This window comes from Paramisgurnus dabryanus, chromosome 22 (genome assembly GCF_030506205.2).
Source record: "Paramisgurnus dabryanus chromosome 22, PD_genome_1.1, whole genome shotgun sequence".
In the NCBI taxonomy this organism is placed as follows: Eukaryota; Metazoa; Chordata; class Actinopteri; order Cypriniformes; family Cobitidae; genus Paramisgurnus; species Paramisgurnus dabryanus.
The window spans coordinates 8,299,595-8,325,880 of NC_133358.1; the positions used below are offsets into that span (position 1 = coordinate 8,299,595).

Sequence of the window (26,286 nt, forward strand, 5' to 3'; positions counted from 1 at the left end):
TCTATCTATTATAGGCAGATATAGAAACAATATCCACCTTTAGACAGAAGTGCATTAACCAATTTTCTATCAGGTATTACAACAAACCCTCTGTTACAATTAACCCCACCTATGGGGTAAGTTGTAACATTTGCATCCCTGTCACTTTGTGTTTTCGTGTTTTCACTTTCGTGTTTTCGTATTTCACTTTAAAGGACAAGTTCGGTATTTTAGACTTAAAGCCCTGTTTTCAGATTGTTTATGGTGAAATAGAATGGTTTTGACTGAAATTTCGACATTTTCGGCTGCCCTGAGAATTTTCGCGTGTTTGTGTTTCACCTCACACCTCTACAATGGGTTTAATGGTGCACTGGAACAATCCTTCCTAAAATGCATTAAACTTTCGTTTACAAAGACGTGAAACTCACCGAGTGGTCGGAGGTGTTCACTGATATGCTCACACAAAAATCGCTGCAAAAGATGCTTTCCAACAGCTGTTTTAGCATTCGTTGTTAACTTGTGGACCTATTTTCCCAAACTCCTCACACCCGTACATTCTTCCGCTTAGAGCTTGAATAATAAACACTCCAGCCCAGGTGGTGGCGCTAATCCGCCTTTGCCAATTGCAAGAATAGAAACAAAGTTCCCGGCGCGGAGTAATACCGTACCTCACAGCACATCTAATACATGTCAATGGAGGTGGTAAAAACTACGATAAAACCTGTTGGAATGCGTCTTTTGGAGCGATTTTTGTGTGAGCATACCAGTGAACACCCCCGACCACTCGGTGAGTTTCACGTCTTTGTAAACGAAAGTTTAATGCATTTTAGGAAGGATTGTTCCAGTGCACCATTAAACCCATTGTAGAGGTCTGAGCTGAAACGCAAACACGCGAAAATTCTCAGGGCAGCCGAAAATGTCGAAATTTCAGTCAAAACCATTCTATTTCACCATAAACAATCTGAAAACAGGGCTTTAAGTCTAAAATACCGAACTTGTCCTTTAAGCGTTCATTTGTAGCAGAGATGTGTGTGTTGATTGTGTAAAAAATATAATTATAAAACGAGCAGTTCTGGTTCTTCATTCTGATTGGTTGAAACGCGTTCTAAGCCATGATAAAATACCCCGGTAAACCCACGGTTCAGACCGCATTACAGGAGTATCACTGCGCCACTGTTGCTGCGTACTGATTTAGATCAGGCTCTGAATCTGATCTCTTACAAAAGTTATTCACATAAATGGAATTATCTCCACTTTTAGCTGAACATTTTTTTCAGCTTTGAACTCCGCTTCGCCCCTTAGCTGTTATAAAATGCACTGGTAACCCACTGCTTCTTGGGGCTTATTGCTTTATTAATCTAACTTAAATATTTTTTGAATGATAGAGCCAAAGTCAACAAGTGTTAGGTTGTGCCCCACTCTCCCCTACGAACCAAACAGCACTGCATTATATAATTTAATATATTTTTAATAAATTAATATAATTCAAATTCTATGTATAAGGGTCACAAGGGGGGTAGGCATCCCAAAAAAGTTTGAGAACCCCTGCTTTATTGTATATATGCTGTCATTTATGGGATTTTTTTACTACTAAAATTAACTGAACACTGTAAAAAAAGTTATGTAGAAATTACATTATTACTGACAACTAGCTGCCAGTAACTCACTGTAGATTTTACATTTAAGTTATTTACTGGCAACAGTTTGTTCAAAGTTAAATGAACATGAATCATTTTCAGTCTTTATCTTTTACTGTAAGTTACTGGCAACCAGCTGCATGATTACAGCAAATTTTCTTCAGTGCAGTTTAGAGATAGCACATGATTTATAACTCGGGGTTTAAAGCATTGTTCATCCACTTACAGAATTACAAGTTTAAAGAGCTGCTTAACAAGGGGTTAAAAGTGTCCTAAAAGTGTTTCAAAGTGAAAGAAACAATACACTGTTTGATCACCCAGCCTGGCCAAGCTGATGCTAAGTCTCTTAACAAGTCTCCAAGGTCACATCCATACGAAGCCAGTGCTTTCTCTATCCAATCTTTTTGTTTTTACAATCTTTTTTTATTCGATCGTAAATAAATCATCTCAAAAAATATGTGAGGTGTGAACAAATGGCAGAAACAATGGCTTATGTTGTAGTGTCATCGCAACAAGCTGCCGTTCAGCTCTTTGACACGGAGGTTTTATATACAGATCAACATTCACAACGAGAAATGTCTGCAAACTGGAATAATACAGAGATCAGAAAGCTCCTCACTATCTGTGCTGAAACTGAGATCAATTATCAGCTTCATAAAACAGCGCACGTCAAGAGCTAGTTCATGTTGATATCAGAAAATAAATTCAGGTGCATGGTTTCTCCAGAGAGAAATAGCAGATGATAAGCAAACATACATATTTTTCTGTATATTTTCCGTAATCTGTGTGAGAAAAGGACTAAAATATACAGATTGGCTTTACACACAAAGAAGTGAGGGTTTTTCTTTCAGATTTATCCACTCTGGGACCCAGATAAAAAAAGTGCCCAACATCCTACTGAAGCCACCAAACCAGGCCTCAGCAGTGCAAATCAGCTGTGACTAGTTAATGCTCACTTGTTTAATTAGTTTTTTTCCAATTCCAATAATTAGTTCATGCATATGACTCATACAAGCTAATGCTGAACCTACCTGTCCACAGAAAGAATCACCATGTCCTCTTGATCAGCTAGAGACTCCATGGCTTCCTTCAGTAAGCGAACCTTCTGACCACCACCAATGGAATGACCGACATCTCCTCCCTTCCAAGTCTCCCCCATTCCCAGCACCTGTGTTAGCATTTAGCAATGTTAGTTGACAATTTTGACATCTCAAATATATTATTATCAAGCCAGAAAGTCCTATGAGTACTCATTGGTTTCTATGCATGCAAAGTATTTAGGCTGATATGTTGAGGTCTTGTATCACCCATAGGGAATTTTTTTGGTGGTAACTGATATTAAAATAGTCATGAAGACACATTAGTCAGGTACTGATATTTTAATTTATTCTTATTTTAAACTGCTAGACACATAATTGTTGCACTGTTATTAGTAAATTGGCCGATTTAACAATAACAATAAAGCTATGAACAGATATAGCCTACTCTGTTATATCAGTCTTACCTTCACAGTGTAGTTAAAGTAGTTGGCTGACTGCATAAATCGCAGAAAACCATCAGTCTCTTGTGTGGCAACGGTAAGTACAAGCAGTTTGTCTGTTGACAGAGGAAAATAAAGAGTAAACAAACTGGAGAATGAAACAGAACGTCAAGCATAACATTTTCATATATTACAATAACATGACCGTTTGTGACTGTGGTTAAGTTGGGTTTAGAAAGCGTATCCAGAGAGCTGTTTTCTTCATGAAAAGTACACCGTTTAGTAATCTTCAGCTTCCAAAACCCCGCTGAGAACTAAAGAGCCTCATTACCAAAATATATACGTTGCTCTTTGCCTACCGTATGAAGTATTGGATATAGTTACTCCAAACCAAGGTACAACCAAACCTCAAACCTAAGTCAACACTCGTAAGACTGAGTCCGAAAGTTCATCACCTCCTTGTGTGAGGATAAATACATGGTGAGTGTTTTGGCAGTATCCTTTGCGTAATGAGGAATAGTGTTGCGTGGTGCTGACGGTTAGTTATGAGATAAAGGTTTTAGATTTTCAAGAACCCGCTACATTTCCGCTGGACGAGCCGCAGAGTGATGATGGGCCCTCCAGTGGAGCGGTGTGTGAAAAAAAATCTGACACTGTCAAAATTAATTTTATTCTGACTGCAAAATGACCGTAAATTCTAGATTGGTAGGACCTGGTATATACATATGTCACAAATAAAATACATCATAATCTGAAATATATTGTATGTTGGTTTCTTAATTTTAAAGGTGCAGTGTGTAATTTTTAGAAGGATCTCTTGACAGAAATGCAAAATAATGTACAAAACTATATCATTGGGGGTGTATAAAAACTTTCATAATGAACCGTTATGTTTTTATTATCTTAGAATGAGACGTTTTTATCTACATACACAGAGGGTCCCCTTACATGGAAGTCACCATTTTGTGCCGCCATGTTTCTACAGAAGCCCTTAACGGACAAACCTTTTCTCTCCACTGTGACATGTTTTTCCGGTGGTGGTTACCATGGCGTTTCTATGCGTTTCAAAAGCGAGGGGTGAGCAGTAGACTGAGCTGTTGGTGGAAATTCGCAACCTCACCACTAGATGCCGCTAAAATTTACACAAAGCACCTTTAAAGGTACAGTATATTTTTTTGCGGCATCTAGCAGTTAGATTTCGAATGAATTAAATAATGCAAATATCACATTTTATCAGAAGTAGCATTCCAGTCTCATTGTAATTGATTTACTGATACCGTAAACCCAGACATTAAAGAAAGGGTATTTTTCAGATGAGATTCAGTGAGCCCTAGAGGTATATATTGTAGCTTATTAGCTACATCTGATCCTTTGCTTTTATTGCCAATAAAATTACAGTTTCCTGTACAATATATCCACAGATGCAGCTTAAACATGCTTTTTTGTCTGGGACTAGGATAAACCCTGTCCAGGAAACCTGCCCTTAAAGTGGATTCGAAGAAAAAATAACAATACAATGACGTCTGCATTGTGATGATCTGTTTTTTTCTTGAGAAGTCCTTATCTACAGAATGTAGAACTGACTAATGTGTTTTTCAGAATTTCATGTCTAATACTTTGACTCATGAGTTACATTACACTATAACCGATGCATGTTTTCCATGTGGAAAGTTTTTAGACTGATATTGGGGAGCTTCTCTGGAATTCTGCAGAATGCATTAATGTTTTGGCAATGTATGTTATTCCAAAACAGCTTAACAAGAACAGTGCTTTATAAACTCGCAGTAAACCAGCTGAAGATGAGAGAGTGACAAGGAAAAAATCATGAAATAACATTTTTATTTCAAGAAGAAACCTCGAGGGAATCTATGATTTACATTCATCCCAAGAGTGTTGCTGTTCAACCTGATGAATGTCAGAAGTTGAACCTTGAAAAATTTAAAAATAATTATTTTTCGTAAGACCTAAACTTGGAGCTTGAAAATCTTTGGTGTTTAAACTTTTAGAATAAACCTTTATCAACCATTTGTTTGTAGTATTTTTCAATGTTGTTCTCATCACAGAGATCAGGTGGTCTAAGCTGGAAGTGCACAGCTGAGCTATTACATGTGTGGAGAAATCCAGTTGCTCCTTCCATAACTCATAGCTGAAAATGAATCATGTGTTCCTTTCTGAAATAAAAGAGGCAAAAACATTGACCCTCCGTTCAACTTTTGAGACCCACCCAGAATACTTTTAAATGTGCCGTGTATACATATTTCAATGTCAAAATACATTTCATATCACAGTTTTATGTGCAGACAAATATGAGGAAAATATTTTCAAACTGTGCTATGTGGTCATTTAAAAACATTGCTTTGTTTGTTCGAGCAGCCTGACATAGCATCGTCGGCTCAACCAATAGCATGAGTCTGTGGCAAGATAGCATGTTTGTTTCAACCAGTGGGAGACGGACACAGGGAAACTGTTTGATGTTTTGTTCATTTAGTGGAATACTGGATTAGTAAATAGCCTAATATATTTATGCATTGTTATTGGACAATTACATGATGATTGCACCAAAAATTTGGTTTTATTCTCACTGTGTGTCATCTGTGAAGTCGAAGTGCTACAGTATTACATATTGCGAATACACATCCAGTTTCTTCTCTCGTGTTTTTTTAAGATTTCTCTGGGGCTGTTTCTCAAACACCCGAGATGACGGATGACTGAAGTTACCCAGTCTTTCACACCCCAGCCCAGAATTTATTTTCACACACTGCTCCACTGGAAGGCCCGTTAGTCCCCCACGGCACCTCCAGCGGAAATGTAGCGGGTGTTTGACAAACTAAAACCTTTCTCTGCTAACTAACCGTCAGCACCACGCTTACCACCACCATACGCAACACTATTACTCCTTATGCACAGGATAATGCCAAAGCACTCACCATGTATTTTTCTAGTTTCTAATATCCTTATGCTTTCAGGAATTTGCCTGTGCACGATTCGTGCCATCAGAAGTGATTATGTTTAGAAATAAACTAAATTTGTATAGTTTATAAAGCACTGTTCTTTGTAAAGCTGCTCTGGAATAACATGCATTGCCAAAACATTAATTCATTCTGCAGCATTCCAGAGAATTCCCCCACTAACAGTATAAAAACTTTCCACAGGGAAAACATGCATTAGTTTGGTCAGTGTGATGAAACACACGAGTCAAAATATTAGACATTAATTCTGAAGAACACATTAGTCAGTTTTACATAGTTAAGGAGTTCTCAAGAAACACCAGAATGTCCTGGAGATCATTACAATGTAGACGGCACTGTATTGTTATACATACTTTTTTATTTTGATCCATTTTAAATGTGTTTTTCTTATCTGTATAAATGTGTCTGTGGATCTTGATATATTGTATATAATATAGAGACAATAAAATGTCTAGGTTTCACTGAGTCTTATCTTAAAAAGACCCCTTATTTAATATCTGGGTGTAAGGTATCAGTAAATCAATCATAATAAGACCGGAATGTTACCTCTGATAAAATTTGATATTTGCCAGACATTTTAAACATGGGTCATGCTAAAGCAAAACAGATAAACTGTACAAGAAAAGAAAAAAATAAACAGTTTTTTAGACAGAAATGAAATTAAATAAATAGCAAATAGACATTTTAACGGACGTAAAATTGTATGTAGTAAATCACACACATATCAATGTTTGAAAGTCAACCCTTATGAAAATTAATCATGGTTTTGTGGTTACTGCAGTTTTACTACAAATATCATACTTAAAGTCACTATGAAACTGAAGTAGCGATTGTTGTCTTTTTCACAATGTGACGTATATCCAAGAGAAATGGCTTCTGAAATGAGAAAAAATGTAGGGCGGGACTTGATTTCTTCCGTTGAGAACTGATTGGATACAAATTGCTAATCACTCCAAACTTTTCCCAAGGGAGAAACAAGTTTTCAATAGTCCCGCCTCCCACCATTCCTCATGACAGAAAGGGAGGAAAGGTTGTTTTAAGAAGAGGATGATGTTAATGTTTTTTGATTAAAGATTTTAAGGGCACATACATTAAAATAATAATAATAACTAGAAAATGCATTTCCGGAGAAACTGCGAAAGTGTGCTTGCTCTGGTGCCGCCCAATTAGTTTTTTTTATCTTGTGCATCCTCACATTAGAGTCCCAAATTTATGTACAAAGTTTGGTTTCAATGCGTGAAAGCGTTCCTGAGATATGAACGACTTCCTGTTTGCCGGCTATGCTGCAGATTTCGTTTGGGCTGTGACAGGAAAACGCTTCTGAAAATCAAAAATCCTTCTAGTAACTTTTGTGAGGCTTGGTCCAAGGGTCATGTACGTCCAGTTTAGTAACTTAGACCATCACTGCCCGAACGTTTTAAAACTTGAACAGAGTCTCAGGGTTGTGTCAAACGGCCTAGTTGCAGAAGCTGGCCAAAACTTAGGGCGAAATAATAATAATAAAAAGAAGAAAACTTATGAAGAACAGTAAGTGTGCATTTTGCAAGCACACTTAATATAAATACAGTCCATCGTCAACATTACACCAAAAACAAAACTACACAAAAACTTCCCTTCTGTTTCACCAGTATGTGACAAATGTAATGTGGCAGAGGATACCACCGCCCATGCTTTCTGTCCCTCTCTGTCAGCTTTTTGGACAAGAACATTTGACTGATACTCCAAAGCTTACAACGTGCCTCTTCCGCCGGACTCAAAACTGGCCATCTTTGGATTCTCAGGAAATATTCCCTCCCTCCCAGCGAGGCTTCAACAATCATGGTCGTGGCAAAGAGACTTGTGTTAAAGAACTGGAAATCATCCTTACCCCCCATGTAATGGATGTGGATAATGGACATGATCTCTGTTATACAAATGGAAAGACTCCAATTTTCGAGAACTACAGTAACTTCATAGAGAAGTTTTCAATTAACCAGAGTTCATTTCTTGACCATTTGGATAAGCTAACAAAACCCCAAATTATACACCTTTGTAAAACATAGCACCTTTATTGAAATGTCTCCATACACTGTATTAAAGGGATTTTTTTACTTTCATATTAATTTATTCATTCCTTATTTGCTTTATTACTGTTTATAAGGTCTGGGATTTATGTATGTCAGTGTTTGTCTGTTCTGTGTTTATAACTGAAAATGTTCAATAAAAAAATAAAAATAATAAAAAAAAACACTACAGTATTCCATAAAAGTAGTCAAGCCATGGTGGGAACGTTTGCTGTTAATTAAGATTAAGTATGCTCCATCTTGTTAAAAAACAACATACAATGTCATATTAAATATTATATTATTTTATTTGTTATGTACTGTATATACAAACCAGGTCCTGCCAATCTAGATTTTACTTTCATTTCTGTGGCAAGCATTTATCTTAAATCCATTTACTTTGTTTAACTCTTTATTTTGATTAAAGTTTTATGAACCACATTAAATAAACATTACTTATTTTTCTAAATCTAACAAGCTTTTACCTTATCAAGCTCTTCACTCTTAAAATGGCTGGGTTATTTTTTACCCATAACAAGTAAATATTAGACAGAACACGTGCTGGGTTCAAAATTACCCCATGCTGGGTTAAAAATGCCCCAATGTTGGGTTGTTGTTATGCAACCATGGGGTATAATAACCCAGCAGTTGGATTAAAACAACCCAGCATTGAGTCAATTTTAACCCAGCAGTGTGTTCTGTCCAATATATTCCCATTATGGTTTATAACCCAACCATACCCCAGAGTGTTGTCTAAAGTTATATAATCATTTACACGTGTGTATAATTATTTTACAATATCCACCTGGCTGTACTGTGTACCACTATGGCTTCAGTAGGCTTAAACTGAAATGTCCCACCAAAAAATTGTTTCAAAATTGTTTTACTCTCTGCACAATTTAAAACCTATTTTCCGGCATGACTCTCAGCGCAGCAGCATTCTTAAAACATTTACATAATGGATGAGGGGGGTAATCATGGGGGTTACATTCTCTCTCTTGTCTTTCCCTAAGGCAAGCAAATAAACACCAATTGCTTTGACCCAGCAGTGACCTAACCTCCACTTGATCCCTTAAGACAACACCAAAAAACAAATGATCACAGTAGCCAGTTAAGTTTATACTAGCCACCCTGAAGAGATAGAGAGTTGGCTCACAAGTGAAGCCCAACACATTTGGAGCGACTCAGTTGCCATGGCTACAAATAAACAGACACTGGGTTGTGAAGAGACACGACTGCTGGCGAACAGCACCGACTGTGAAGATATGAAGATAACCAGTGACCTACACATTCCACACCACTTAAATACAAAATCTGCCAAGAAATTTCACGGTAGGCTAATGACTTCCAAGCCTCATTTAAGTAATGTTACCATCTGATATTTGTCCAAGCAAAACTCATTTTGTTAGCAATAAAGAATAGCGTTCTTAGGGGTTGTTGGGACCCATCCCCAAAGAGACCTACTCTAATCCCTAGATACTGTACAGTATGTCTCAAGTAAGGTCACACTGCACTTTTCATTCCATTGACTTCAATTTATAAGCATGCAAATGCTTCAGACCGGAAATGCAAGTTTGTGCGAAAAGTTTTGCACTTCACTGCATTCCAAAGTTCAAGTTTAGTGAACTTTGACCTGTTAATTCATTCAAAGCGTGACCTTTTCAGATGGAGGATAAACTGAAAAGAGTATCACACAATCCTATTTTGTACAATACTAAAAAGCAACCATAACGGTGCAAGCACGTCAGAATCAATCATGTGTGAATTAAATAAAAAGTTTTAGCATGTGATATCCTATCCAAAGGTCTGCATAGAAATCTGCATGCTGAAAATCAAGTGTGACCACAGCTTAATAAGTCTATGGGAAAAATTAAGTCAGATCTCTTGGCCTGTAATGATTGATGGTTCTTTGTTCAGCATCTCTTTAATCTTGACATGTATTGGATATGGAGAAAGTCAACTTCACAGGAACTGAGCAATTATCAGTGACTATACCGGACCTTCTACTCCAAGCCAGCACACATTACACACACTTTAATCATCTGTGATTAAAAAATAATTCACCTTATTCATAGTTTGTTTCCTGATTTGTGTAGCTAGCTTCCTATACACTTGAAAGAGTAAGAATGACAAAAACAGAGGAGTCATATTATATTACTTATTATAATGGGAGTATTCAGACTATAGGGCAGTAATGTGTGCAAATGGAGTGCACAGACCGTACATAATGTGCTTTAAGTTGATGTACAGTCCAGAGAGGTCACTGTCCAATACTCAAAGGAATTCAATTTTCTACCTAAAAACATTGTTTTTAGCTGGAGCTAAAGTAAAATATTGCAGGAACATTGATGTGGATCAACCCGAGTCGACAGTCTTTGACAGATCAGTTGTGTGATTTTAGTATGGGACTAGGATAAGCCCTGTCCGGGAAACCACCCCATAATGTCATGGACAGTGGCAACTCGTGACTGCTCATCCGTGATGCACATAGGATCACTCGCCACGCAGAACAAATATTTTAAAATTACGAACCATACACATGACGGACTACATACATGTTTTGACGAACTTCACATCGAGCGCCCTCGAAAAAATGAGTCACCAGCCTGGAGCAAATGGAGCAAAATTTTTCATTCAAGGTCTAGCTTTAAAGCTTTTTATTAGATAAAATAGACTTTCAAAGTGTCAGTATACTGTGTTTTTCAATATGGATATTGTTAAAAATGTGTTATTAAATCATTCTTTAAACCAATGGCTAAATAGTTAAGGAATTGGGACGCTACGGTTGTACACTATCCAAAACGAATGGTACCCGTTTGACCCCCAAAGCCTGGTTTGTTTGAAAAGTGTGAGGGCGTCATACCATGCATGGTTTGGTTAATCGCACCCTGGCCAGCTTGCAGAGGGGGAGCGCAGACATGTGAGAGGTCTGTGCGTCATCGCATCCCAAATGTTACATTGTGATGGCCTCCAGTGCTGAGAGAGTGATTTCCTTCGCAACCTAATGACAAAATTATGCTCGGGCAAGGATAGAAAAAATACAGTATGAGTGCAAGCCTGTGGGGGAGTGGGACTTAAGTTTAAGACAACCTTGCCAAATGTGATTGCGCCCTAACACAAAAGTTGTCGTGTGGGACAGACCCAGGTACTAAAAATTACTCAGATCACAATCTTGCCCAAATACTTTTCACACTTGAGGGAAATGCCTAACCCTAGATTGCTCTGGGGTGTTGCCTCTACAGTTGCACTATGAATGGCTTTAAAAGGTGTCTGATAAATGGCCATAAACTCATTATGTCCAGGCGCAAGTTGATGTTATCAGTGGCGTTATCAATGGTTTGGGGCTTGTACACATTTAGGTACCAAGATGTATAGTACTTTTTGAAAGGGTACCACCCTAGTGGCGGCTCTTGCATCTGCTGTGCTTCTAAAATAACATACTGCAACTAAATGATCACCAGATTATCTGTTTTAAAAAACACACTACCATCAGCTGGAATATGGCAATTCCTAACATGGCTGCAGACAGTTCTGGAAAACAAATAAACCCTTTACTGAGTCACATAACTGACCTTATTAAACAGTCTGATCCCTCAAGATCCAGACAATACCACAGCACCCACTCATTCATACCTTATGTCACTGTGCTTCTCCAACAGACCAGCACCTCCGAATCAGTGTAGGGAGCTGTGTTTGTTATTTGTTCAAATTGCATAGGCACGTTAAAAAGTATGTCAAGAACTCATCACATTTCTGCCAATACAAGTAACCATAAGTAGTTTACTACTACACAAAAATGATACAGAATGACATGATCCTCGTCTACAAACACAGAAAAGCAGAATTATAACGCTTTCTAAACTTCTCTTCCATTGCAAGGTATCGCTTAAGGATGAGTAATCTAATTTGAAGTCTGGCCACAGTACAAACTTGAGAAAATCGGCTCTTGAGATGACTGTTAGACGGAGATTATTTCACCAGTCCCCGACTAAAATAGAAAAACTTTCTCTGTCGGGGCCTGGAAATTTCCTTGATTGTTTAAACATGCGCCTGTGTCTACAACCATGTAGTATTCTGGCGGAGGGGACACACTTTTGGGATTAAGACGAATTGCATTTGTTGTAAATGCCTGCTGAATGGAACACTGCATGACATCATCCGCACCTGTTTTTACACAATAGTCGGTTTAGGGCTTGTACATAACAGTAACACTTTTTTATTATTCCCAAGCTGGAACAATTCCAATCATGAGGAACAGAGAACCAATGGGGGTTGTTTGCCCGACGTCACCCAAATCACGTTTGACCATACAGACAATAGCCCACCCAAATGGTTGCTCACAGATTGTGGGGTCACTTCCTTTGAGGAGTGTTGCCATAGAGTTTAATTGGCAAGAGCAACTAGACATGCCAACATAGGAGTTGCTTCTGTTTGTTTGTGGAAATACTACAATTACAAATGAATTTTTCCCCTCTATAAAGGGATTTGGGAAATCTGAAGGCATGCAATACTGCTCTGCTTTGGATTACTGCTATTGGACTGTTTGTGCTACAGAGTGAATGATAGCACATATTTTGTAGCTCCTTAAAGAGAGGTGTAAGCCAACCATATCTGGACCCATATCCAGAATATCATAGAGACTAATCACTACATCATAAAGTATGACAGTAAGGAAACGTAAGTCTTTGTTACTTAAGCTGAAAAAGACCACTTATTCATATTATGACCACATTAAAAAGCATTTTGTCACTTTACTTTAAAGAGGACTTTTCACAAGACTTTTTAAGATGTCAAATAAATCTTTGGTGTCCCTAGAGTACGAATGTGAAGTTTTAGATCAAAATTCCTCACAGATAATTTATTAAAACAAGTTAAAGGGGACAGAGAATGAAAAACCATTTTTACCTTGTCTTTGTTGAATAATGGTAGTCTACCCGCATTCACGAACATACAAAAAGTGCTAAACATGCTAAACATCTCAGTCTCATAGAAATTTCTCTTGTCAGCCAGAAAACGGCCCAATCTGAAAAACTGATGCTTATGACATCACAGGCATCTCACTGCCCCTCCACTTTAAAATAATTGGCTACATTTTTTGAGTAGCAGCAAAGTCAGCCAATCAGTAATGAGATTGCAAGTTAAGCCAGTAGGGGGAGCCAAATAGGTGCAAAACCACTTGTTTAAAACCCCCCACCCTAATAGAGCTATCTGAGAGAGGTTTTTAGGAAGCTTCTTAGGCATTACAGACCCAAATAAAAACATTTTTGTATACATGTCACATCACAGAACAAGGATAAATACCCCGTTCAATCATTCTATGTCACCTTTAAAATTGCCACTTTTTAGGTATGAGCAAAATGTGCCGTTTTTGGGTGTTTCCTTTAAAATGCAAATGAGCTGATATCTGCACTAAACGGCAATGCTGTGGTTGGATAGTGCAGATTAAGGGGCGGTATTATCCCCTCCTGACATCACAAGGGGAGCAAAATTTCAATTAGATATTTTTTCACATGCTTGCACAGAATATTTCATATTTTCTAGGTTGATAGAAGCACTGGGGACTTCATGAAAACCAGATTTTCATGATATGTCCCCATTAAGGAATAAAAGACCACTCATAAGATATAGTACGATAAGACAATAATAAAAATATGACACCTATTCTATACATTATACAACTTGTGTTACATATAAAATACTGTACTAACTATGATAGTTATAAGTGTTGCTATTGCATCTTATTTTACAAGTCGTATAGTAGTTCCTTGCCTTTGACACTTATCAGGCTGGGGATGTAGCTCATTGGTAGAGCGCATGCTTCGCATGTATGAGGTCCTGGGTTCAATCCCCAGCATCTCCAAGTACTTTTCTGGTTTAAGAACACATGAGTAAGTGTTGATGTTGCATTTGATTTACAAGTCATACATTAGTTCCTTGTTTTACTTCTTGCCTCTAGTGAGATAAAAAAAAACTAAACTTCTTAGCCACATTACAGATTGTCAAGTTGGGAATGTAGCTCAGTGGTAGAGCGCATGCTTTGCATGTATGAGGTCCTGGGTTCAATCCCCAGCATCTCCAAGTGCTGTTCCAATTTTAACAACCCCTGAATAAGTGTTGGAGTTGCATCTGATTTACAAGTCATACAGTAGTTTCTTCTCTGTTCTTCTTGCCTCACGTAAAATAAAAAAACTACTTTAGCCAAAGAGTCATGCATCATGCAGGGGATTTAACTCAGGGGTAGAGTTCATGCTTTGCATGTTTGAGGTCCTGAGTTCAATCCCCAGCATCTCCAGGTGCTGTTCTCACTTTATGAAAAACCTGAGTACGTAATTGCTGATGTTTCATGAAATTTCTCATGTTGTATAGTAATAATGAAAGCCCTAAGTCTCTGAGTACAACCTACTGGAAATCTAGCTTCTTGGAAGCTCTACGTTTGAGCTTATTGTACAAGTCACAAAATAATTTCCAATAAACAGTAGTAACATGGTCAAGTTAAATCCCTAAATATCAACAAACAACAACAGAGAAACCTGATGGGGATGTAGCTCAGTGGTAGAGCGCATGCTTCGCATGTATGAATAAAATATTTTACTTTTATAGTAATTCAGCAAGTGCTACTGAAGTATGATATCTTTAGTAGGAGCTTTATGTGCCATCATAAAGAACAGATGTGCAGACATGGCCCTCGGAGGTCATAACTGATATAAAAAATAAAAGCCGCATTGCACAGAAACTGTACATTTGGCCAGATTTGTGTAGAGAAACAAGAAGCCAGGGACTCAAAAGAGAGTTTACAACATTTTATACGATTTCCTTTTCGTGCTCATATGTTTTATAGTCTGAGCCAACTTGCAAATCACCATCTGATTATTGTGCCAATGACAATCATTTAACAGTCTGCCGATCACAGGCCTCCAGCAGAACTGTTTATACAAACTAGACTTCTTCAATCAAGCATGTGGTTGACTGACACCATGTTGCACAAACCCAAATACAGGCTACCTCTGCCAGCTCCAGCAGTCAACGCTATAGACAAGCGTATATGTTGTCTTGTATAAATATATGACTTGGTCTCTAGGAAGTCATAAATCTTACACGGCCGTCCAGCCTATATGGGAATATTTTATTGTCTAGGCAGTGTTAGGTCTTAACGTGGGTGGATGCTGAGCTCACACAAGGGGTAACAGTTCCCGAAAGACATTCTAGAACAGATGACATCAGGAATGTTCAGACTTAAAACACGCCACTGTTCGGATACATAGACTGATGGATGGGTTACAGACTGTGGTGATGTCATGCCTCAAAGGTTTCCTGTACCTCTCTTTCTCTCTGTCTCTTTAAGCTTGTCTCCCCTGTTTCTATACATTATATTCTCCTGTGTTCCACAATTGCTTCCGTCATTAAATTCCAGTAACTGTTAATGTTCCAGAGGTCCATTACTGTTAGCCAATATGCACAAAACCTAAGATCTGGAGTGCTTAAGACACCCATTTAGATTTGAATCTGCTGGGCATTTATTTGGAAAGTTACTGCCAAGTATGTGTGTTGGTATGTGTCAGTGGTTTGAAGTCAACATGAAATTACAGTTGACCTTATTTACTTAATGTGCATGACTGGGTCTGTTGTGCACGGGTCATTAGTGCATACTATTACAAAAACATTTGCTAACATAATTGTTTATTCAAAATGTAATAACTTGCTCCACCTCTGTAAACAACTTTAATTTTTAGATGATGTCACAAATTATGCTTTATTTTTCAAACCCTTTGCTCCAAATGCCTGATTTCACTGTATTACTGCATGTAATGCCTACTTTCTACATATCCTGTTTTCACACAGAAATAAATCACATGAAAGAAGTTATCAACAAAGTCCCTTAACTTGGCGGCCATATCTGCAATGCCTCCGGGCAGTTATTTCAGTCATCTAAGTCTAAAATCCTATATCTCTAAATTCATTTGCTAAAATTACAATTAAAACACATTTCTGACCAAAACTTAAACCTGACGTCAACTGTATCATAACTTTTATTTCTTAAGCTCAAATCAAGAGTGACTGTACAGAGCTCCTCCCCCTAGAGAATCATCAGTGGTTATCGATTGATGATTGGTTCTTTTAACCGGAAGGCGGTACTTCCCTTGCCAGAACGACCATAGTGAGCGTTCATATTAATTGCTTTGTTCAATCTTGTTATACCCAATCTTTGCTATCAAGCAGTAAATGTGAACATTTTGTCCATTATAAATAATAAATATCTGCCCATATAAATCAGGACTTTTGGCACATTTTCCACTATGCGATTTGAATACAAGATAAGGTAGTATAAACAGGGCTGCTTTCAAGGTTTTTTTAAACAGAAACGGTGATTTGTTGAACACCCTGTTCTGATGACGCAAAAGTTGCAACTACGGCAGCTAAGAGGGCCATTCTTTGTGTTGTTGTTTTTTTTAATTTTCAGAGCCTAATGAAATCAGTATAGATTAATACTGCAAAATACACTGGATGTTACAGTCACTGCCCTTGCCGTCCAGAATAAAAGAGAACATCCCAACTTGGACCTATTGTGTATGTTGTCTCTTTAGTACTTCATGGTTTACTTTACATGTTGCTGCTGATTGGGTTGACATTTTTGACATTTGCTCCCCTTGTGATATTATTTACTCACCGTCATTTCATTTCACACCTGCAAGACCGTTGTTCATTTTTGAAGACAAAATAAGATATTTTTGACAAGTCTGACAGCTTTCTGACACCCTGATTGAAAGCAATACAACTACAACATTCAAGGTCCAGAAAGGGAGAAAGACATGGTTAAAATAGTCTGCAGTGGTTAAATCTTCATTTCAGGAAGCAACAAGAAAACTTTATGTGCCCCAAAAAAAAAACAAAAGAAAGACTTTAATTCCACCTTTTCTTCTCTTCTGTGTCATTCAAAGGATCATGGCGCATGCATGTGGTGCTGACAACAAGGCATAGGCTATGCTTGAATTGACAGGCGCCGCCACATTGGTCGGGGCATTAGCACGCCATAAACACAATCTCCAGTCTGACCTCTTGCATCAGCATCGTTTTGCCAAAAAGCATTCAATGGCCCCTCTAGGCATTAATTATGTCTATGTGCACATGATGCTCGACGCAGTACTCAGCTTTCATGGCAAATGTGTGACGCTGATGCAAGAGATCAGATCGGAGATTGACATGGAATAGAAGAACATAAGGAATAAAGTCTACCATTTTTTGTTGTACAAAAAGTATTCTTGTCGCTTCATGAAATGAAGTGTGAACCACTATAACATGTCCTATTTTAACCATTTCTTGAATGTTGTAGTTGCATTGCTGCCAATCATGGGGTCAGAAATCTCTGGGATTTCATAAAAAATCGAAATTTGTGAATGACAAGAATGTAATTCTGAAGTGAACTACAATCAAAAAAATGATGGTGCTAAAAATTGTTGCTACATTTTCTTAAAAGATGTGATGGAATATGCAGGATATTTATGCAATTTAATGCGATTCATCGACACTGCAGGGTTTGCAGTTTGCACTTCATAACGTTCCCATGGCAACAGGGGGCATGGCTGCGCTTGTGTGAAGTAAATGCAACATTTTTTAACTTTCTGCTAAGATATATGTGACCTTTTGCTATGAAAATGTAGGGACTATGAAACCACGCAAGCCCCACATATTTTGCGTACGGAAATCTGCAATGTATGCGGCTAAAGTGCGACGTATTGTAAAAAAATGCGGCATTGGATAAATATGCAGACTTTGGCTGATTATGCATTAAATCATGCAATCACATGATCACGTTTTTCTGGAGGGACTGAAAATTTTGAAATCATTGGGGATTTTCATAGAACCATTTGTAGTGGTACAGAGCACATATAGCGCACCTCTGCAGAACCATAAATGATGCTAAAGCATGACTATAGCACCACTTATGGTTCAACATACAGTAGCACAATATGGTTCTACACAGGTGCTACATAGGTGATGTTTAGCACAAAAATGGTTTCCCTCTGATTACGAGACATTGAACCACTTTTAGTGCTATTTGGTACCAGTGTATCTCTTTGAAGAAATAGTTCATATCTGGCACAGTGGATCTTGACATAGCAAATTTGACAATGTATTTGTGTGAATGAGATCTGAGAGGTTTGGCAAAGGGGTCAATTTTTTATAAACAATGAAACAAAATCTTGTGCTGCTTTATCAGAATGACAAACAGATCTTTTGAAAGTTGACAAGGCTCATCACTTCAAGTTACTAAACTCTTCACACACAGTTTATGAAAAACTACATGGAAAATGTGTCTGGTATTTATCCCAGGATCGTTTGAAACCCCGGATTCACACTGTCAGTGAATGATAGCTTTGTTTTTGTGTCGACACGTCCTCACTAAGATACATCCCTTATGGCAGTGTTTCTCAACCCTGGTCCTCAAGGACCCCCTTCCAGAATGTTTTAGATGTCTCCTTATTTAAAACACCTGTACCAACTCATCAGCCTCCTTCCAGAATGTCTCCCTAACAAGCTAATGATTTAAATCAGGTGTGTTAATTAAGGAGACATCTTAAACATTCTGGAAGGGGGTCCTTGAGGACCAGGGTTGAGAAAGACTGCCTTATGGCATTGTTAGTGCCTTTTGTTCACGCAAGATGCATTGTGGGAATGTTACAGCAAAGTTACTACTGTAGGTCCCCATCCTGGGAGCGGTCCCAGGGTCAATCCAGGACATGTTTACGTTTACCTTCACACAAAAGGCAATTTTATGCTAATTTTCAGGATGAATGTGCTGTGTGAAAGAGGTTTAAAACTCATTACAAATCCTTTAAATGTAAAAAATAAAATTTACTCTTACTGAGGTTGTGTTAAACTACAGATGCTAAATATTACTGTATGGAACCTCGATTTACTAATTCATACAAAGTGAGTACCTTTTCCCAGCGTTGTGTATAAAGTTACAGCTGTAAAATGTTCAATTGTGATTTATTGCTGCATTTAGGGGTTTTGGTTTTGGCAGCATTCTTTTTAGAAAGATACTTTGTAGCACTTGAAAATGTTCATTCTTGCATTTGATCTAAATACTGTTTAATGCTATATTCTCACCCAACAGCACATTTGGACATATTATCTCTCTTCTTGCATGAAGACATTATATTGTTTATAACATTCTGGCCATTTTCCTAAGTAATACATTTTATCTATAAACACCCATCACTTTTATCCCAGTACTGGGTTGATGGATGGGTTAGGTTAGTGCCTTGTACCATATACAATGTAAATCTAGCTCTAGAACTCTCAAAGATAAAGATTGCTGTAGTGGTGTGGCTTGGAAATTTGTTGGGAAATGGTGTACGCCAAACTGAATGAAAAGTGTGTGGGTTATATTTTTCCCTCTGACTAAGCTTGTTCAGTGCTCGACAGAGCAACTTTATATTCCTGTACTCTAACTAAGAAAGGGCTCAGGAAAACAAATTAAAAGTTTTAATAATTTTTTAAAGGCTGTAAATTTTTACCATCACAAATCAATTATTGTACAACCAAATTGAATCCAGAAAGTAGTTTCAAACCTTCAAAGAAACACTTAGTCCTTTACTCTGTAAATTAGCTGTGTGCCTTCCTGTTTTGTTACAGTAGTAATTGCTCTATAAATTCTGAGCCTTGTACTTTTAATAACTAAGCGTTATTCCACATGCTCCAAAAGTCTAACAACAAATGTTTCATTTACCAGTGAAATGTGTACTTTAATCTAATTCATAAATATAACAAGAATTACTGATTTTTTTTATATGTGCCCCCACCATCCCCCGCACTTAAATTGCCACAAGCTCCACGTGAACATGGATGTAAAATGATCTATGTTCAATAATCCAGCAAATTATGTTTTAAAGCAAGCAAGAAATATTTTGTAAGTAGTGCACATGACCAATGTCTCAAATTTGATTAGAGAATAAAATATTTATTTTCATTGACATACTTTTGGTTTAAAGATGTTCCTCATCCTTTCTAATTGTGGGGTTTACATGGAAATAATAATCACAATCACAGACTTTTAAAGTGATCTCAGACTTATGGACCCCACTGTTTGTCAGCCACGCATCCTCTCATACAGTGACAATACTGTGTGAAAAAGTCTACCTGACATCCCTCACGTTCAAGATAGGAAATTCAACACGTGTATATAGCTTGGGCTTGGCTTTTCATATTTGAAAGAACTATTGGTCAGTGCCAATAAATTTGATGAGTCACTGCCTCATTTTAATAATCATATTCTGTTATATAATTGATGTATTTTTCTATTCATTACACACTGACCCACACTAATCTGGAGAGAGGGAAAGTTTTACACGATGCAACAAAAACGCTCCCACTAGCGTAGACAGTTGCGTCGCGTTCACAGCAGACGCTACATCATTCAGCAGAGTGCGCAGTTTACAATGTAACGGACTCTTACCTGGTGAAATATCCATGTTCATCTCCATGCCCTGGGAATAATGAACAGAAAACATCAGCGTGAAAATTAAAGCACAGAAGCACCGCGTGGACTCCATCACTGCCTCAGCTCCTCAGAAACGAACAACTGTGTAAAGTTATTGCGTCTCTGATGGTCAGTGCGCAACGTCCGAGCAGCACGGGCGGGGGTCAATAATAAAGTCAGTTTTCAGAGATCACCAACGTGAAGTCGTGCATCTATAATATAGTCTAACTGTTAATAAAGGTGTTAAATATTTCCTCAGGAACAAGCTGAGTTGTTACAGTGCCCTCGATCTGACAGGAGTGCGTGTGATTGAACAAGTACAGCTGTGTTTGAGCGCACTCCTCCGCCTTCTCACTTGCCCTTCCTCCAGTCACAGTGCTCAAACTCAAATAATAAAGCCCCCCCTGCACCGCCCTCATTTACACCCCACTCAGAATAACACCATTATACGAAACTTTATAACCGGGCATCAGGAGGAATTAACTGAAAGCCCCATGCATATTCTGATTCTGATCGGACCTTTTGAATTGCCTCAGACTGCTATTAAAGAGATAGTTCACCCAAAAATGAAAATTCCGTCATCATTTTCCCATTCTCGTATTGTTACAAACCTCTATAAATGTATTTTTTTCTGATGAACAAGAAGGAAGATATTTTGTAACCCAACCAAGCATGAGTCCCATTTACTTCCAGCGTATGAAATAAGAATAGGCTACTATGGAAGTGAATGGAGCTTATGAACGGTTTGGTTACAAACATTTCTTAAAATATTCATTCCTTTGTTTTTATCAAAACAAAGAAATTATACAGGCTTGTAACAACATGAGAGTGAGTGAATGATGACAAAATTGAAAATTTTTGGGTGAACTATACCTTTACTAATAAAATAAAAAATTTCCTTCAAATTACTTTCACATTTTCTGCTGACTACTCCAGTGACAAAGCCAGTAAATGAATACATTTTATATCATTAAACACAAATTTATGCTTTCCTATACCCATGTAGCCTATTACAAAACCTCTATCTGAGAATGTCCTTATAAGAAAATAAATAATAAAAAATAAAAATTAATAATAAAATACATAAATTAAAACATGTATAAAAACATAATAAAAATTCATAAAAATGCAAAATAATTTATGGATAGAATTAGTCTGTCCTATTTAACAATTACAGTAGTAAGAATCAAGTAAGAATCTAAGAATTTGTGTGTATAAAAGTTAGGCTACTCTTACAAATGGTATTTCCATAATTTATGATGAAAAGTGGCAGTTTCAAGGCATATTACAAGATTCTGGTACTATTTTATACAATTATAAAAATGTGATATATATATATATATATATATATATATATATATATATATATATATATATATATATTTATATATATATATATATATATATATATATATATATATATATATACATATATTTAAATCACACGTTTATATATGACAAAATATTAAATTTCACATGCCACAGAATAATCATTTTTGGTATTTTAAAGAAACTTTCTCTCACATTAGTCTTCACCCACTATATATATATATATATATATATATATATGTGTGTGTATATATGTGAATATATGTTAAAAACGGATTTAAAAACGATTTTAAAATAAAACTCTCCATATATATATATATATATATATATATATAAATATATATATATATATATATATGTGTGTGTGTGTGTGTGTGTGTGTGTGTGTGTGTGTGTGTGTGTATATAAGAGTTTCGTTTTTAAATCCGTGTTTAACATTTTTGTCAAAACATGTTTATTATTATGTTATTATTTTATTATTTTGTTTTATGGTGCTACTTAGCTGTATTTTTTAAGTTATGAAGGTTTAAATCAAAACAAAGCAACTGCAGTTGAATGAATATTAATTGGAATGCACAACCAAAAAACAAGATTTCTGAAAATTTTGGGCAAAGTTTTGCAACGACACTCTTCATTTATATATATACACACACACAATACTTTGAAAATAAATACTCTCTGTGCATTGTAAAAGGTCAAATGATATAGTTGCTATAGAATTTATGCTTTTTAATATTCTTTCAAGCTTTCAGACATATGGCGTTGTTTCACACAGTTGTATAATGAGGTAATCTGGTTTATGTCCAAGCCTCTTAGGAGTCTCTGATTAATGTCACTGAGGCCAACATACACATTTTTATAGAAGTTTTACTCATGCGTTTGAGCAGTACAAATCCTCAAAACAGGGGGTAAACAAAGATTTCGGCTCTCTGTAGCCCATAAAACATGTCATTGACGTTCTCACTGAAGGTTAAAAATTTTTCAGATACATCTTGGACATTCTGTGCAAATATAAATAATACCAGAAAAGATAAATGATAGCAAAACTTTCCTTTCAATATGTCCCATGACACTTCACAGATTTCTGAGAGAGGTTAATTTTGACACAACTTGGGGGATAGAGGTGCCGGGGGGGATAAACCATCAACAGCTGAACTCACTTGTGATTTCTCATTACACAGTGAGAAACATGTTAACCTTGCATACGTCTGCCACATATGCTCCTGGTTAGTCAGATGAGGGACAGTACAGATGTGAACATGCATGTTTAAATTACAAGCATCGTCTGTGGGCACTGAACAGTTTAAGAATTATTTTACAGCTTTAGAAAGAGAAACTTTCACAGAAGTGAAGAAACAGAGTTGCTAATGCATATCTTAATTGTTTGAAGCAAAAGAACAGACAAAAAAAATAATGTAATGTTGTAATGTAAAAAGTAATGTTATGATTTCCTCTTAAAAATGGAAATCAATAACCCATGTGACCATTAAATCCATAAGTTTTGACTTTTCGTGTTGTTTCAAATGATTTAAACAGAAAAGAGCAACTTATTACCAAGGGAAGGGGAAAGTGCAGTTGGTAGGAAAACACACCCAAAAGTCTTATAAACTGTATACTTAAGCAATGAACTGATATCATTGTAGCCAAAGCTATAGACTGGCGTGCACCTCTCCAGAAATGTAACTGTATTGTGTTTCTGACGATAACAGCTGTGTGATTGCTCCTCTTGTAGAGACCCAACCAGAGATCAAAGCTGCTTGGGAAAATTAAAACTAAACCTACATATACATTTTTTGGTAACACTTTACAATAATGTTCATTAGTTAACATTAGTTAACTACATTAGTTAACATGAACTAATGATGAACTGCACTAATACAGCATTTATTAATCTTTATTAATGTTAATTTCAACAATTACTAATACTTTATTAAAATGTGGTTAACGTTAGTTAATGCACTGTGAACTAACATGAACAAACAATAAACAGCTTTATTTCTATTAACTAACATTAACAAAGATTAATAAATACTGTAACAAATGTATTTCTCATGGTTTGTTCATATTAATTAATACATTAACTAATGTTAACTAATGAACATTATTATAAAGTATTACCCATTTTTTATCGCTTAAGTATGAATTGGACAATGTCACTTTCTACCCGAACATGCGTTTCTGTTCTCTTGACACGCTAGTTCACTGTCATGCATTTTAAATTGTGATATTGAAACATGTATTGCATTGTAACCTATAACAATGTAAACTGTGTTGTGAGGTAACCCCCAGAATAATAAAAATGCCACAATCAGCGCACCACCATCTCTTGTGGTATGGTCTGCTTGCAGAATTACATATACATGCTAGCAAAGAGATAAATGCTAATCGATAGGTAGATCACCAGGTAGAGCATATGGCATACACTGATGCATAACAGGACCTGAAGAGAGTTAGGTTAATGACAAACAATAGCGAAACAATAAAAGCTAATTTATTCCATAATATCACCTAAAGGGATTATGTTCAACGAGAACAAGAAGATGTCTTAATACAGAACCTTGTGGCACTCAATGCTTTATGTTAATTTTGACAACTGTTTAATTTTACAAACATCAGTTCAATTTGTTATTGGTTGGAAATAAGCAAATGCAAACATAATTCTTCAGCCTGCTCAGTAGTATCCGTAAAGACATGGAAGTAAGATCAGATGATGACCATTTGTAACAATAATTTATTAATACCATTTGGATGTAATAAAGAACATAGAACAGTTACAGTTGTAATTGTCTCTTATTTACTTGGAAAGGAATATATTAGTGTCTATTCCAGACAATTGTCTTTAAAAAAAATAGATTTGATATCTAAAAAACCTGACGTGTTCCCTGTTCTAACGTACTAGAAAGGACAATTCATTCGTTTGAGAAGACAGCTCCCTGCAGGCATTAAAACCAGTCATAAATCTCTCTTTAAAACTGTCATTTCTTTTTTTATTTCCATTCATCTGACAAACTCTGACAGGCACTCTGAATCTTGATGAAGCGGAAAGAACCGGGCAGTGATGAAACCAATAAATGAATCTGCATTAAACATTAGAACAGAGCATGAGACCTTTTGTCTTCAATCTCAATGTAATACAATAAAAGTATAGCCCACCTAGTTTTTCCACATGTAGAGGGAGAAAACCCGAAAACATACCATATTCGCTATTTTGTGGTGCTGACTACTCTGCCAAATGGTTTTCCGATCACAATAATGAGTCATTCATCCAAGTTCCCATGGTCTCATAGTGCTACTGGCCTTATGCTACTGTGTAATTACTTTCAACATCAGCTTTCTAATTTTTTGTCAAATGTATGTTTTTTATTGTGTCACTTGTGTTAATTACAAGCTGACATCTATAGAGGTCCACTGCCTCCTTGATAAACCATTCGTTGTTGACCTGACCACTTCATTTCTATATCTGACATCAGTTTTGAGTGAGGTTAGAGGTTTGGAATAGAGGGAATTGCAAAGACCAAATCACAAAGCGAACTTGACCACCAGAGAAAGTCCATCCGTCACAGACACTATCCATCACAAAGTATCCACTTAGAACCCATCATTCATATGGGTGGTACAGCATGCAATATATGCATCCTCAATGGCGCCATTTGCAATGCTCAAAAAAACAGATAACTGTGGAACAGACTGTTCTAGTCTTGTACATTTTTAGTAAGAGGCAAAAAACACATGTGAGTCCATCTGCCACGTAACCACAACCATGGTAACTTTTCTGAATTGGATTAAAGGGATGGTTCACAGAGTGGAAAAAAAGGGAAAATTAAGCAGAAGTTTCAAGTTTTTTTTTTAAATACTATGTGCAAATGTGCAGCAGTCTAGTGGCTTGTGTACTATTCAAAAACTTCTAAAGCCATATGATAGTATGTGAAATATGCTTCTGCCCAATGTACTCCTCTATAGCTTAGTGGTAGAGCATTGCACTCTTAATTGTGCAAAGCTAAACAATTTAAAATCTCTGCCTTAAAAAATCAACACCTAATTAATGTCATTGACATATAAAAGGGCACCTGTCAACATCCAAATTCTTTACAAGAGGCAAGAATGGCTTATTTTTTCAAAAATCTGAGCACTCGGACAAGCAAAAGCGCATACGTCTATTCAAACAGTGACGTGGCGCTAAGCACGTCAAATACCGTTTTTATAAATATGAACGTTGCCGTAGATTTTTGCATGCACACACCCTACAATGGAATCTGTGCACAGTATTGATGCCAAACTGGATAACATTATAAACAGCTAATTATATTTGAGAGCTGCAACTTCAGTCATACAAACCACTTTTTGGTTATTGTGTGCTGCTTTTTGTCCT

General features: G+C 36.7%; 1 protein-coding gene and 2 non-coding genes across 5 annotated transcripts in view; 2 read left to right on the top strand and 1 right to left on the bottom strand.

Moving 5' to 3' along the window:
* plod2 (procollagen-lysine, 2-oxoglutarate 5-dioxygenase 2) overlaps positions 1-26,286 on the bottom strand; it is a 67,895-nt gene that overhangs the window by 37,187 nt on the left and 4,422 nt on the right. Inside the window, exons 1-3 of one of the 3 annotated variants that reach the window (XM_065294704.2) lie at positions 20,565-20,927; positions 3,121-3,212; positions 2,648-2,784 (exon numbers count right to left, since the gene is read on the bottom strand). In XM_065294704.2, coding sequence (XP_065150776.2) covers positions 2,648-2,784; positions 3,121-3,212; positions 20,565-20,661 — 326 coding nt within the window. In that variant the 5' untranslated portion in view covers positions 20,662-20,927. Of the gene's footprint in view, positions 1-2,647; positions 2,785-3,120; positions 3,213-20,564; positions 20,928-26,286 lie in introns of those variants that run through there. The other 2 variants (XM_065294703.2, XM_065294705.2) reach the window with 2 other exon arrangements.
* On the top strand, positions 13,896-13,967 carry trnaa-cgc (transfer RNA alanine (anticodon CGC)). Its single transcript has one exon. It is a non-coding gene; the product is annotated as a tRNA-Ala (tRNA).
* trnaa-ugc (transfer RNA alanine (anticodon UGC)) lies at positions 14,114-14,185 on the top strand. Its single transcript has one exon. It is a non-coding gene; the product is annotated as a tRNA-Ala (tRNA).